This window comes from Podarcis raffonei, chromosome W, assembly GCF_027172205.1.
Source record: "Podarcis raffonei isolate rPodRaf1 chromosome W, rPodRaf1.pri, whole genome shotgun sequence".
Taxonomy (NCBI): domain Eukaryota; kingdom Metazoa; phylum Chordata; class Lepidosauria; order Squamata; family Lacertidae; genus Podarcis; species Podarcis raffonei.
This window is the reverse complement of record NC_070620.1, coordinates 9,628,084-9,641,154: the sequence shown is the minus strand read 5'-3', so window position 1 is coordinate 9,641,154 and position 13,071 is coordinate 9,628,084. Positions and strand designations below refer to the sequence as shown.

Here is a 13,071-nt window from a genome sequence, read left to right as displayed (position 1 = left end):
AAGCTGTTCTTCAAACTTCTACAGACCTCAAAAAATGTGATCTGCAAAAACCTTAAAGCAAAATGAAGCTGAAACAGTACAACTGGACTATAAGGAGGCCAACTGGGAAAAAGTGAAATTGCTAACTGTTATATTTAAGTCATATCTACTTTGTGTTTTCTTTGGAGTACACTCATGCTTATGAAGGCCACATTAGACTGTGTTCAGGAACACCCATGTCTTCACATATAAAGTGGATGATACTCCTTTGGAGTGAGTTTCCTCCTACAAATTGGGCAAAAGTTAGCATGCCCAAGAAAATTGCTGAGGCACTGACTACAGAAGATGTGGCCACATGTTGTTGACACTATAAGCCGTCCGCTTTGCACAATCTCTGCATAGCTGTCTATGCAAATTCCACAACTCAAAGTGCCTGAGGATCTTGCAAAATCCTTCCTTCCCACTTCTCTGGGGAGCTTTCTAGTGGCAAGAGCACCACTCTGTGTGTGTCTGCTATCATCACCACCACCACCACTAAATACGAGGCTGTCAGACAATGGTTGAGGTCTGAACTCTCTATTGGGCTGCTGCCCACTCTCTCCAACAAGCACAACAGAATCGTCTTGCGTAAGATCAACAACTATATATTTTTATTTTTATTTTGCCAATAAATTTTTATTAATTTTCATTAAATATACATTCATTATACAAATAAATCTCACATATATCTTTGGCTCTGCCAAAGACTTCCCTCCACCCCTTCAGTAAGTATCGTACATTTTCTTACATCGCATATTTTGTTTGTTTATCTGGTTACCATATGCTGTTAGAGTTAATCTAACCCTGCCAGCGTCTTTAAAGTTTTACAGTTATCTCTTATATACACCAAATATTTGCTCCAACTTTCATGAAACTTCTGTTCATCCTGATCTCGTATTTTCCCTGATAATCTAGCCAGTTCTGCGTAATTTATCATTTTAACCTGCCATTCCATAATAGTTGGTATTACATCTGTTTTCCAATTCTGGGCCAACATAGTCCTTGCTGCCGTCATGGCATACAGAAAGAGGTTTTTATCTTTCTTTTTAATTTCCTTCCCTACCAATCCCAATAGAAAGGCTTTGGGTTTTTTTGGAAAGGTATACTTGAAAACTTTTTTAAAGTTCATTGTAAATTAATTCCCAGAAGCCCTTCACTTTACCACAATTCCACCACATGTGGTAGAGGTCTCCTTCCGCCTCTCCACATTTCCAACATTTCTTATTTTTCATTCTGTACATCTTTGCCAGTCTTACCGGCGTAAGATGCCACCTGTATATCATTTTCCATATATTCTCTTGCAATGCCGTACAGGCTGTAAATTTCAAATTTACATTCCACAATTCATGCCACGCTTCTAACTCAATGTTATGCCCAAAATCAATGGCCCACTAAATCATGGCTTCTTTTACCTCCTCATCTTTGGTATACCAGTTCAATAATAAATCATACATTTCTGACAATAATTTGTTTTTACCTTCTATAATGTCTATATGAAATTTAGATTTCTTGTCCTCAAATCCCAGCTTCTTTTTATCTTCTTTTAATATCTCATTAACTTGGTGGTATTGTAGCCACCTTGTCAGTAAATTCTCTACTTCTTCGTACATCTTAAGCTTTATACCTTGGTCAGTTTTTTTAATAAGCTCTTCATATGTGGCTCTCTTTCCTTCCATGTTGACTTTCTTAATAATTAGTACTTCTGTTGGTGATATCCACCAAGGGTTTTTTCTTTCTAACAAATTTTTATTTCTCTCCCATACTTCATATAAGGGTCCTCTAATTATATGATTTAAAAAGCCCCTGTGGACTTTCACTTTTTCATACCACAGGTACGAGTGCCACCCGTACCTGTTGTCATATCCTTCTAAATCTAGAAGGTCTGTATTTTTTAATTTTATCCAATCTCTTATCCAAATTAGGCATGCTACTTCATAATATATACTCATGTCTGGCAGAGCGAAGCCACCTCTTTCTTTTTTATCAACCAAGAACTTCATTTTTATTCTTGGCCTCTTTCCCTGCCAGACAAATATTGCCAATGTTTTCTGCCACTCTTTAAATTGTTTTAATCCTTTAATCACTGGAATTGTTTGGAACAAGAATAACATTCTAGGTAAAACATTCATTTTAATTACTGATATTTTCCCTAAAATGGAAAGTTTCAGTCTGTCCCATATTTCTAAATCTTTCTTAATATCTCTCCACGTGATTTCATAGTTGTCTTTATACAGGTTTATGTTTTTTGCCGTCAACCATATTCCTAGATATTTAACTTTCTTGACCGCTGTGATACCAGTCTCTTGTTGCAGTTCTTCTATCTTTTCTTTACTTATGTTTTTGACTAATATTTTGGTTTTGTTCTTATTGAGTTTGAACCCTGCTACTTTACCAAATTCTTCTATTCTTTGTAAAGCTTCTTGTAAAGCTTCTTCTTTGGATCTTCTAGGGTTAAGACTATATCATCCGCAAATGCTTTTATTTTGAATACTTTGTATCCAACCTTGATTCCTTTCACCTTTGAGTCTTCTCTCAATGTGTTGTTAAGAACCTCCAGTACAGTTATAAACAACAGGGGTGATAGAGGACACCCCTGTCTGGTCCCCTTAGAGATATCAAAAGTTTCTGATACATTGTTGTTTATGATGAGTTTGGCTGTTTGATTTTGATATATGGCTTCTATACCCTTTATAAATCCTTCTCCCATTCCCATTGTTTTTAAATTCTCTTTCATAAATCGCCAGGAGACATTATCAAACGCTTTCTCCGCATCAATGAAAATCAATGCCGCTTGTTTGTCAATTCTGCTTTCTAAATATTCAATAATGTCTACTACATTTCTGAAATTATCTTTCAACTGTCTTCCCAGTAAGAAACCAGCTTGGTCTTTATGAATTGTTTTATTTAGAAGTCTTTTTAATCTTTCCGCCAATAGATCTGCAAATAACTTATAGTCATTATTCAATAATGAAATAGGCCTATAATTTTTAACCTCTAAACCATCAGTGTCTTTTTTTGGGATTAAAGTAATATAAGCTTCTTTCCACGTACTTGGGATTTCCCCGTTTTAAGATATTATTTTTTTTAAATAAAAAAAAGTTATTGGTTTTCCAACATAAATTAAACACATTACAATTCACAATACATAGACAAACAAACATATAGACACGTATAATTTCATAACCTCTTTTTCATAAACCTTATTTCACCGACTTCCCCATGCCTCCCTTTTCTGCATCCCTATTTTAAAATTTTCTTCAGCAACCCCTCACTTCAGTTAACTTATAACTCACTTTCTTTAATCCTTCTTCTCTTACCCAGTCATTTTCAGCTGTAATTCTGTTTTTTTTTTTACAATACCCTTGACATTTTAGCACTCATTAATTTTATAACAGTTCTTAAGGTAAACTTTGTATTTCTTCCAATCTTCTTCCACCGTCTCTTTTCCTTGGTCACGGATTCTGCCAGTCATCTCAGCCAGTCCCATGTAGTCTATCACCTTCGTCTGCCATTCTTCCAGCGTGGGTAGTTCTTGTGTCTTCCAATACTTTGCTAAAAGAACTCTTGCTGCTGTTGTAGCATACATAAAGAACATCCTATCTTTCCTTGACACCAATTGGCCTACCATACCCAAGAGAAAGGCTTCTGGTTTCTTGTGAAAGGTGCACTTAAGAACCTTCTTAATTTCATTATAGATCATTTCCCAGAAGACCTTAATCCTTGGGCACGTCCACCAAAGGTGGTAGAAAGTACCTTCAGTTTCATTGCATTTCCAGCATTTATTATTGGGCAAATGATAGATTTTTGCAAGCTTGACTAGGGTCATGTACCACCTATAAATCATTTTCATAATATTCTCTCTTAAGGCATTACATGCCGTAAACTTTATACCGGTGGTCCATAACTGTTCCCAGTCAGCAAACATAATGTCATGACCAATGTCTTGTGCCCATTTAATCATAGCTGATTTAACCGTTTCATCTTGTGTATTCCATTTCAACAGCAAGTTGTACATTCTTGACAAATTCTTAGTATTGGGTTCTAACAATTCTGTTTCTAATTTTGATCTCTCCACCTGAAAGCCAATTTTCCTGTCTTGTTTGAACACCTCATTTATCTGATAATAATGAAGCCAATCTCTTACTTTAGACTTCAATCTCTCATAACTCTGTAATTTCACTTTTCCACCCTCTTGTTCTATAATTTCCCAATATTTTGGCCATTTAGATTCCATATTAAGTTTTTTCACTTCCTTAGCTTCCATTGGTGACAACCACCTAGGGGTTTTATTTTCCAACAGATCTTTATACCGCATCCAAACATTGTATAGTGCTTTCCTAACAATATGGTTTTTGAAACCTTTGTGAGTTTTAACCTTGTCATACCATATATATGCATGCCAACCAAACCTGTTGTTAAACCCTTCCAGATCCAAAATGTCTGTGTTCTCAAGAAGTAGCCAATTTTTCAGCCAGCAAAAAGCCGCTGATTCATAATACAGTTTTAAGTCTGGCAGGGCAAACCCCCCTCTTTCTTTTGCATCAGTTAATATCTTAAATTTTATTCTGGGCTTTTTGCCCTGCCAGACAAATCTAGATATGTCTTTCTGCCACCTCTTGAAACAGTCCATTTTATCCACAATCTGCAATGTTTGAAACAAAAACAACATTCTCGGCAAAACATTCATCTTAATAACAGCAATTCGGCCTAACAAGGAAAGCCTCAAATTTGACCATATTTCTAAATCTTTCTTAACTTCTGTCCAACATTTCTCATAATTGTCTTTAAATAAGTTCACATTCTTAGATGTCAAATTGATCCCCAGGTATTTCACTTTCTTTGCTACCATTAATCCAGTTTCACTATGAAACCTCTCTCTTTCAGCAACTGTTAGATTTTTCTCCAGTACTTTCGTTTTCTGTTTATTCAGCTTAAAACCTGCTACTTGACCAAATACTTGTATTAGCTCTAAAACTCTTTCCGTACTAGTGTCTGGCTCTTGTAAAGTTAATACTAGGTCATCTGCAAACGCTCTCAGTTTATATTGTTTAGCTCCGACCTGAATCCCTTTAATCAGCTGGTCCCCTCTGATCATGTTTAACAAAACCTCCAAGACAGATATAAAAAGTAATGGGGATATTGGGCACCCCTGTCGTGTCCCTTTTTCAATAGCAAATTCTTCAGTAACCACATTATTTACAATTAATTTTGCTTTTTGTTCAGAATAAATTGCACCTATACCATTCTCAAAGCCTTGACCTACCCCCATCCCTTTTAGATTCTTTTTCATAAAACTCCAAGAGATATTGTCAAAGGCTTTCTCCGCGTCCACAAATATTAATACTGCTTTAGTGTTAATATTGGCTTCTAATAATTCCATAATATCTATTATATTTCTCACATTGTCAGACAGATATCTTCCTGGGAGAAAGTGTTTTAAGATATTATTGATAACATCACATAATACTGATATTATTTGATCACTTAGAGTTTTATAATATTTAGCTGATATGCCGTCTGGACCTGGGGCTTTCCCAGTCTTCGTTTTCTTTATAGCTTTTCTATTTTTTTAAAAAATGATATTTATTACTTTTCAAACAATTTCAACACAACATTACACAAGAAAAGAAAGAAGAAAAAAGAAAAAAAAGAACAATAAAAATACAATACAAAAACACCACATACAAAGCAAAACAAAAACAAACAAAGAGAATTTAAAATCACCTCAAACATTTTCAACATCCCATCTTTCATTCGCTTATTTCCATCGACCTCCTCACACCTCCATTTTTGTATTCCACTTCTATTTATAATTTCAGCAATTCCTTTCCATCTTCCTCTGTTTTCTATCCTATAATTATCTTAACACATTCTTACCTTATTTTTTTCTTTAATTTTCTATTCATCTATTTATACTTAATTCCTTATAACGTTTCTACTAAAGCCATATAACTTCATTCCAACATTTTTCTAACATTCATTAATTTTACAATATTTCTATAAATAGTCTTTAAACTTTTTCCAGTCTTCTTCCACCGACTCTTCTCCCTGGTCTCGGATCTTGCCAGTCATTTCCGCCAATTCCATATAGTCCATCAACTTCATCTGCCATTTATCTAGCACTTCAATGCTTTCAAGAAGCAACCATTCTCTCAGCCAGCAAAAAGCAGATGGTTCACATCAAAGTTTAGGGGTCTGACAGGGCAAGTCCACCTCATTTTTTAGCATCCGTCAATATCTTAAATTTTACTCGTGGCTTCCTGCCCTGCCAGGCAAATCTAGAGACATCCCTCTGCCACCTCCTGATACAATCCATCCCATCCAAAACTTGCAATGTTTGAAACAAAAGCAGCATCCCCGACAACACAGCAACCCTCATTCCCCCCACAGCAACTCGGCCCAACAATGACAACTTCAGATTTAACCATATTTCCAAATCCTCCTTCCCTTCAATCCAACGTCCTTCACCATTGTCCTTGAATAAATTCACATTTCTGGTGATCATACTAACCCCCAAAAACCTCTCTTTCTCAACCGATATTAGTCCTGTCTCCTCCTGAACCTCTGTCAAGCTTTGCTTTTCCTCAGGTAGGGCTCTGATCCTCAAATTCATCTGTTTCTCTTTAAGTTCAATCATAACAAATGTTAGCTTATGTTCCTCAAGTTGTCCTTGTATGGAAGGCACTCTCTCTCTCTCCAATTGAATTGCTTCAAATTCAGCAGCAAGGGTTTTCTCCTTGGCTTCATCCGCAGTTTGCCGTATCAGAGTAGATTCCTGTATCAATTTCTGGATGGTTTCTGTATTGGTATTCACCTTTTGTCCCAGATTATTTAAACTTTCTGCCATTAAGTCTATTTTAATATTTGCAGCATTTACTTTCACATTCATCACATCTGTTTTCTTGTGAAGCTGTTCCAGCGAATTATTTATTTCCACCAATACGGCCACTAAGGCCTCTTCTGTTGACATTCCGTCTATTTTTTCCTTTCCTTTGCCATAACACTTAAGAGACTCAAGGTCAATCCCAGAGTCTCACACTTCTTTATCTTGCAGCTGGAAAATTCCCCTAGCCCAGCTCCTATGGAGCAACCAATTTCATAAGCTTCCACTAGGGGAAACAGTTTCCATTTGTATTAGTCAGTACTGTCCTCTTTTAGACAATGTTCCAATAATCCAAAGTTAGTTTAAGTTTTCAGTTACTTTATCTCCTCTTTAAAAGCAACCGGAGACAGTAGAAACAATGTATTCTCTCATTTCGCTACCTATCAATGAACGTTCTAAATGCTGTCAATGAACATTCCAAAAAGTCAGTCCTACTAGCAGCCCGTTTCCAGGGTCAGAGCGGCGGTATTCTAACTTTTTTCACTCTCTCCTGCAGGCACTCAGTCCACAACTCCCCCCCCCTTCTCCTGCCTCCAAGGGGGGTTTTATGCTCTTTACCGATGGAAGTTTAGTCTTTTACGAAAGGCTTTCCAAGACTTCAGCTTGCAGCCTCCTTGCCTCAATCTATTTAAAAATAGGGAAGGCGGACTTCCTGTTTTGAACCTCCCCGTTTCAATGCCAAATTAAATGTTTAAAGTCCGATTCTCCCATTTCAGCTCTACTCACGGGTAATTACTTTGAAGTCAAATTGTCCACAGGAAAAAGTCAGCGCTCTCCGGCAACAGCTATGCGGCTTCGCTCCGTGGAAGAAGCAGACGATTCGAAGCACTGTGCCGCTCACCCCACGTTGCTCCAGGTCCCCGAAACCGGGTTCCCCTGCGAGTAGGGGAGGCGCAAAAGGTGCCCGCCGAATCCCACGTTCACAGGCTTCTCCCGCCTGTGATTTTTACAGGTCTCCGCCTTCGCCGCGGCGGTACAGACCCAATTTCCCACAGGGCAAGTTCCTCCCGATCAGAGGACCTCCGCCATTGCCGGAGGCACCAACCCGGAAATCTGTAATTGTCTGATTTAGTTGCTCTCTTTCTTCTGTTGTAATTTGTTGTAATTGATGTTTTTGTAAATAATCCTCTATTCTATTGTCTGCTTCTTTCTCTTTCTTATATGAATCTTTGTAGTATTTTGTAGTATTTCTGGAATGCCTTTCTTATCTCTTTAGGGTCTTCTATTATCTTTTCTCCCTCTCTTATTTTACAAATTGTGTTTTGTTTTTGTCTTGCCTTCAGTTGCCATGCCAAATATTTTCCTATTTTATTAGCTGACTCAAAGTTCTTTTGTCTCATCATTTTGATGCTCCATTCTACTTCCTGATTTACCACCATTGAAAACTGAGCTTGCAACATCTTAATATTTTGTTTTGTTACTACATCTCTTGGCTCAGTTGTTAGAAGTCTCTCGTTCTCCATGAGGTGTGCCAGAATCCCCTCTTTTCTCTATTCTCTCCCCCTTTTTTGATGACTGTTTTTTTTTTAATTAGGAAGCCTCTCATAACAGCTTTACTTGCATCCCATACTATTTCTATAGGTGTTTCTTTATTCAAATTCCATTTAAAGTATTCTGTAATTGTTTCTTTCGCTTTATTTATTATCTTCTGGTTATTAAATAGGCTTTCATTCATTCTCCATCTAAATGATGAAGGATCTTTTCCTCTCACCTCCAGATACACCGGATTGTGATCAGATAAGGTCTGTGGAAGAATTTCTGATTTGACTGACTAATTCCTTAGATGACCAAATGTAATCTATTCTGCCCCAACTATAATTTGGATTCGGGGGGAAAGTAAACTGTTTTGTTGTGGGGTTTTTAAGTCTCCAAATATCTGTTAGTCCCATAGAATCCACCAAGTCAAAAAACGATCTGGGTAATTTACCCTCATTTGTGTCTCTTTTTCTTATTGATCTGCCTAGATCTGGAATAGCCACACCATTAAGATCTCCCATTAATATCAAATGATGATCCAAGTAATCTAACAACATATCACCTAAATTTGAGTAGAAGTCCGCTTTTTTGTCATTAGGTGCGTATATTCCAACTAGAATTATACTCTCCCCTTGAAAAGTAATTTGCACTATTATCACTCTCCCCTCTTCATCTTTGTAAATTAATTTTGGGTCGAGTTTTTCTTTTATATAAAACATCACACCTCTTTTTTATTTTTGTCTGAAGCGATAAAGTCTTTCCCCAGTCTTTTATTACCTAAAATCCTCTTATGTTTTCTTGCAACGTGAGTTTCTTGCAAGCAGATTATGTCAAGATTCCGTTTAATCAACACATGTTCAATTTGAATTCTTTTATTTTTATTGTTAACTCCATTAACATTCCATGACAGTATTCTCAGAGACATTTTTATTTAACTAACAACCAATGTAAAGTCTGGCTTAAATCTGGTGTTCTTTGCTGTCAGTCTCTTCCTCTTGTTCTTCTCCTTCATCCTTCTCCTCTTCTTCCTCTTCTTCCTTTTCCTCCTCCTCTCTTCCTCTCTCCTCCTCGTGCTGTTCTTCTTCTGGTCTTTCCTTTTCCACCTTTCCCAACTCCTTATCATATCTTCTAGCAAATTTCTCAAGGTCCTAATGACTAGATAACTTAAATCTCTTTTCTTTGTAATAGAATGAAATCCCTTCCAGGAACTCCCATCTATGTAGAATTCCGGGTTTTTTTAACTGGCCCACTAATTGTTTGTAAATATCTCTTCTTCAAAGAAATCTGGATGGAACCTCCTTAAGTATAATGATTGCCTTCCCATCAATACATAAATTTTTGTTGTAATTTAATCTCAAAATTTCATTCCTCATATCCATAGAATTAAACATAACCAACACATCCCCTGGCAGTTTCTTCCCTTTCGTTTTAGCAGATTTTACCTTTATTCGAAATGCATTTGCTATTATATAACCTACATCCTCTTCCCTCATGTCCAACCAGCTCACTAAGTCTTTAATTAGTTTGGCTCTTATATTTTCATTTATCTCCTCAGGAATCCCCCTAAATTTCAAATTTAATTGTTTCTGCCTCATCTCCAACATTCGCAATATTGTCTAATGTTTCTTCTTGTGTTTTACCTACCTCCTTCACTTCTCCTCTAATCCTGTCTGTCTCCCTTTTACTTTCCTTTAAATCTTTCTGGGCCCTTTTCATTGAATCCTTAAGGACTTTAGATCTTACTGTTAAATACTTTATTTTACCTGTCAATTCTCCCACCACCCGCTCCATTTTTTTATCTAGTGTGTCCTGAACTTCCAACAGCTTTTTCTCAATATACTGCTCATTTTGTTTAAATTCCTTCCTAATTTCTGGCATCAAAGTATCATAGTCTTTAATCTCTTTCCCATTCTTGCCATTCTCCTGTCTAGATGGTCTTCTTTCCGCTGGTGTTCCCACTCCTTTCTTCATTTTAACACAGTTACTTAATCAGATATTTTACTAACTGATGTAATTCTATTGTCCACCACTAGGGGTCGCAGGTTTAAATATACAGCTTTTCAGTCTAGTTGCAGTTCCCCTCTTTCCCCACACAACGGCAGAAATTTTGATAATAGTCTTTCCTTGTACAAAGTTACTTTCGATTTCTTTGTTCCTCAAAAGATATCTCTCCCTTCACGTGGCTGAAGGGCCAGACATGGGAACTGCATAAAAAACCAGGAAGTCAGACACAGGAAAAAAGGGGAAGAAAACCCCCAAAAAGATAAAAAGGAAAGGGGAAAAGGATACAAAAAATATATAAAGAAAAAATAAAGAAAAATAAAAAGTAAAGAAAAGTAAAATAAAAATAAAAATAAAGATAAAAAAACCAGACGTGTCCCCCCCCCCAAAAAAAAAAAAGATTGTGGTGTTATATTCCAAGTTTAGGGTCTTCTTTTTTTCGCCCGTTGTCAGCTCCGGAGTCTCTCCCCAAAGGACCGATAGTCAAATAGAGTAGGTCATACTGTCTTTCTTCTTGCCAACAATGAGGGGAGGGAGGGGGGGCTCAAACAGAATTGAAGAAGCTGTTCACAGCGACCCCATAATCTCCCAGAGTCTCCCCCAGTAAATTTTCGCCAGACGTTTCTGACTTTCCACAATGCCAATCCAACGTATAGCACCACAAAGCCTCCTCTTAAATGCGGCAGAGGAAAAAAGTAAAAGTCTAAATGGTGAGCATTATAAACCCATCTTCCAACCACTGGCACGAAAGCGCTCTGACCGGGACAATACAAAGAAGTTTTTATTCACCTTCTATATCGCTCAGTTGTCTCCACATAGGTCCTTGCCTCGGAACATTGTATCCAAGGGCTTTCTGTAACACTCACTTGGCGGCTACTTTCTTACTTTCTCTCCACCTCCAGCCTTCCACCATACACCATTTTCTCCTTACCGCCGGGATGGACTCCCTTTTTTTCACTCCTCAGCGCACCAAATCTTGTTAAATTTCTTTTATTTTAAATCCTCAGGCAATGACTGCCTTAGTTGTAGTCCAAATTCATTTTTTCGTTTGGAAGCTGGCCGCTTTCACTTCGAAGAATGAGACTGCACAGCGCTGGGTCTGCTGCTTCCCTTCCATGCCCGCAGCTCAATCCCGTCTCCGAGCCTATTGATTAAAGCCCGAGGAACGGGAGAGCACGACCAGGCACCGCCAGATGCTCTGTCCCCCAAGATACTCCTCTTGGGGTTCTGAGGTCTATGTAGCCTTCGTAACCCCTCTAAAGCCCCCGTGCTGCCCGAGACCCCCCGGAGGGTTGCCTCGCGCTTCTTTTCATGGCCACGGCTCAACCGGAAGTCGCGTAAGATCAACAACTATAGGTTCTGAAGTTTTGCAAGTGAGGTCAACTACTTCCGCATCAATACTTCTATCATTAAGGCTGTGCGGCTTTACTTGTGCAGCTGCAGCAGCTATTTTCCATTGATTACAGGTTTGCACAGAGCGAGTCTTGCATCCACAATACTTTCTCTGAATCTCCTGCTGCTCAGTTCCTTTGTTACCACCGAAAGGAGTAGTTTGTTCCATAAAACTCAGCCCTGCACCAGGAGGGGAGCCAGCGAAGGCAGTTTGTAATAAAGGTAAGGCCAGGGATGAAGTGGATGGCAGGGAGGAGGAGGAGGAGGGGGAGGGGGAGGAGGAGGAGGAGGGGATACAGGGTTCAGAAGCAGTTCCCACCATCATCTTGTCCAGAGTATGAGGAGGTCTTGCAGAGGTGTTGCGACTACCCCTCTTGCTTTTGCTGTGCTTGGTTGCATTACATTCTGTACTTGTTGAACTCATGATGCACAGGGATGGGAGAGGCACAGGCTGCAGAGTACTTGCTTCCCCCCTTATCTCCGTGTGCTGCTCACTGCTTAGTCGCCAAGCAATTTTGTAATGTGATAAGGATGATCATGAATGCTCTCTCTAAAGCAACTTTATGCAACTGGTGACACTTTGGAGCACTGTGACTTTTTTAGAGTTGTCTCTTTTATACCAGGTACTCCGAAGCTGGGAGCAAGTTCAACATCTCGAGGAGTTTTTGGCCTACAACTCCCATGATCCCTAGCTAGCAGGACCAGTGGTCAGGGATGATGGGAATTGTAGTCTCAAAACATCTGAACGGCTGAGTTTGAGGAAGCCTGAGTTAGGGTGTCTTTCGTGTTACTCTATAGAACTGCATTAATGTGGGAAGAAACATGATTAGGCTAAGAAGCAGGCACACAAATATTAATTTTCTATCTTTCAGCCAAGAGATTAGCTAAAACAATTAGGATTATTACGAGGTGAAGTATCTTTCCCTACCTTGACAGTCCTCTTTATACAAAAGTCTGATAAGGAGAAGGGAAGAACTCATCATGAATGTCTCTTGTTCAAGAAGAACCAGGGCACATAGCCAAGCTGAGGACGATGGGAAATATTAAATGAAATTCATTGGAGTTGCCTCTACTAGAGCACACCTCCTATGGCTGCTCTTGCAAGAGGTATTTTTCAGGTATGACACATTCAATGTGTACACTCAACAGGGTGGATAATTTAAATCGATTTTTAAAAAAATTAAATTGGATTTTTAAAATAAAATGCTTTTGGAGGAAAGTTCTTTTTAAATATAGTTTTCTATTTAAGTTACATTATAGTCCAAAGGCTATTCCTTAGGAAAGAAGTATTTGTTTTAAGT

The 13,071-nt window shown here is 38.2% G+C and overlaps 1 protein-coding gene across 1 annotated transcript; it reads right to left on the bottom strand.

Annotated features, from left to right (window-relative positions):
- Nucleotides 1-221: 221 nt before the first annotated feature.
- On the bottom strand, nucleotides 222-12,410 carry LOC128406089 (E3 ubiquitin-protein ligase RNF4-like). The gene is made up of 3 exons (XM_053373132.1): nucleotides 11,716-12,410; nucleotides 8,472-8,476; nucleotides 222-601 (listed from the first exon to the last, which is right to left on the bottom strand). The coding sequence occupies exons 1-3, from the start codon at nucleotides 12,192-12,194 to the stop codon at nucleotides 222-224; spliced, it is 864 nt and encodes a 287-aa protein (XP_053229107.1). The 5' UTR covers nucleotides 12,195-12,410.
- Between the last annotated feature and the right edge of the window lie 661 nt (nucleotides 12,411-13,071).

Excerpts from the sequence above, each read along its gene's own strand:
- LOC128406089 (XM_053373132.1), bottom strand. The coding sequence starts at position 12,194 with ATGAGTTCAACAAGTACAGAATGTAATGCAACCAAGCACAGCAAAAGC.